Source organism: Penaeus monodon, chromosome 15 (genome assembly GCF_015228065.2).
Source record: "Penaeus monodon isolate SGIC_2016 chromosome 15, NSTDA_Pmon_1, whole genome shotgun sequence".
In the NCBI taxonomy this organism is placed as follows: Eukaryota; Metazoa; Arthropoda; class Malacostraca; order Decapoda; family Penaeidae; genus Penaeus; species Penaeus monodon.
The window spans coordinates 17,253,873-17,254,348 of record NC_051400.1 but is presented as its reverse complement, the minus strand read 5'-3'; the positions used below and the strand labels follow the sequence as shown (position 1 = coordinate 17,254,348).

At 49.6% G+C, this 476-nt stretch overlaps 1 protein-coding gene across 2 annotated transcripts in view; it reads right to left on the bottom strand.

Moving 5' to 3' along the window:
• LOC119581794 (oplophorus-luciferin 2-monooxygenase non-catalytic subunit-like) overlaps positions 1–476 on the bottom strand; it is a gene marked incomplete at its 5' end in the record, with an annotated part of 10,354 nt that overhangs the window by 7,054 nt on the left and 2,824 nt on the right. For both annotated transcript variants that reach the window (XM_037929924.1, XM_037929925.1), the window contains 1 exon segment: positions 183–348. In XM_037929924.1, coding sequence (XP_037785852.1) covers positions 183–348 — 166 coding nt within the window.

Sequence of the window (476 nt, the reverse complement as noted above, 5' to 3'; positions counted from 1 at the left end):
CCTGAACACTGGGATTACTTCGCAAGTGTTGTTTCGTCTGCTATTGTTTACAGTGGGATTTCATATGATTTTTTTTAGAAAGTAAGTTCGAAATCTTGGTGAAGCTCGCCTTCAGGGTGGCTTCACGTGCTCGCGCCCTGCTATATAGATGCATTGCAAACGCACAAGGGGGGAGGTCTGACCTCGGCCAGGTTGGGCGCGGGGGCGACGGGGTCCATCTTGGTGATCTGAGTGTTGGAGAGGAACACCTTGTACAGGCTCTTGTAGGTGTCCACGCTGCCGAAGGGGAAGGTCGTCAGCTTGCTGGAGTCGGCCAGGGTGATGTCCACCAGCGTCTCCTCCATCCCTAGGGAGAGTCGGAGGAACTCTGTAGAATGCTTTTGCTTTATTTAGCGATTTGTCTGCTGCTGTAGTATTTGGTAGATAAGATTTACAATTTGGGGGTCTATGGATTATGTTATGTTCATTCTCACTAT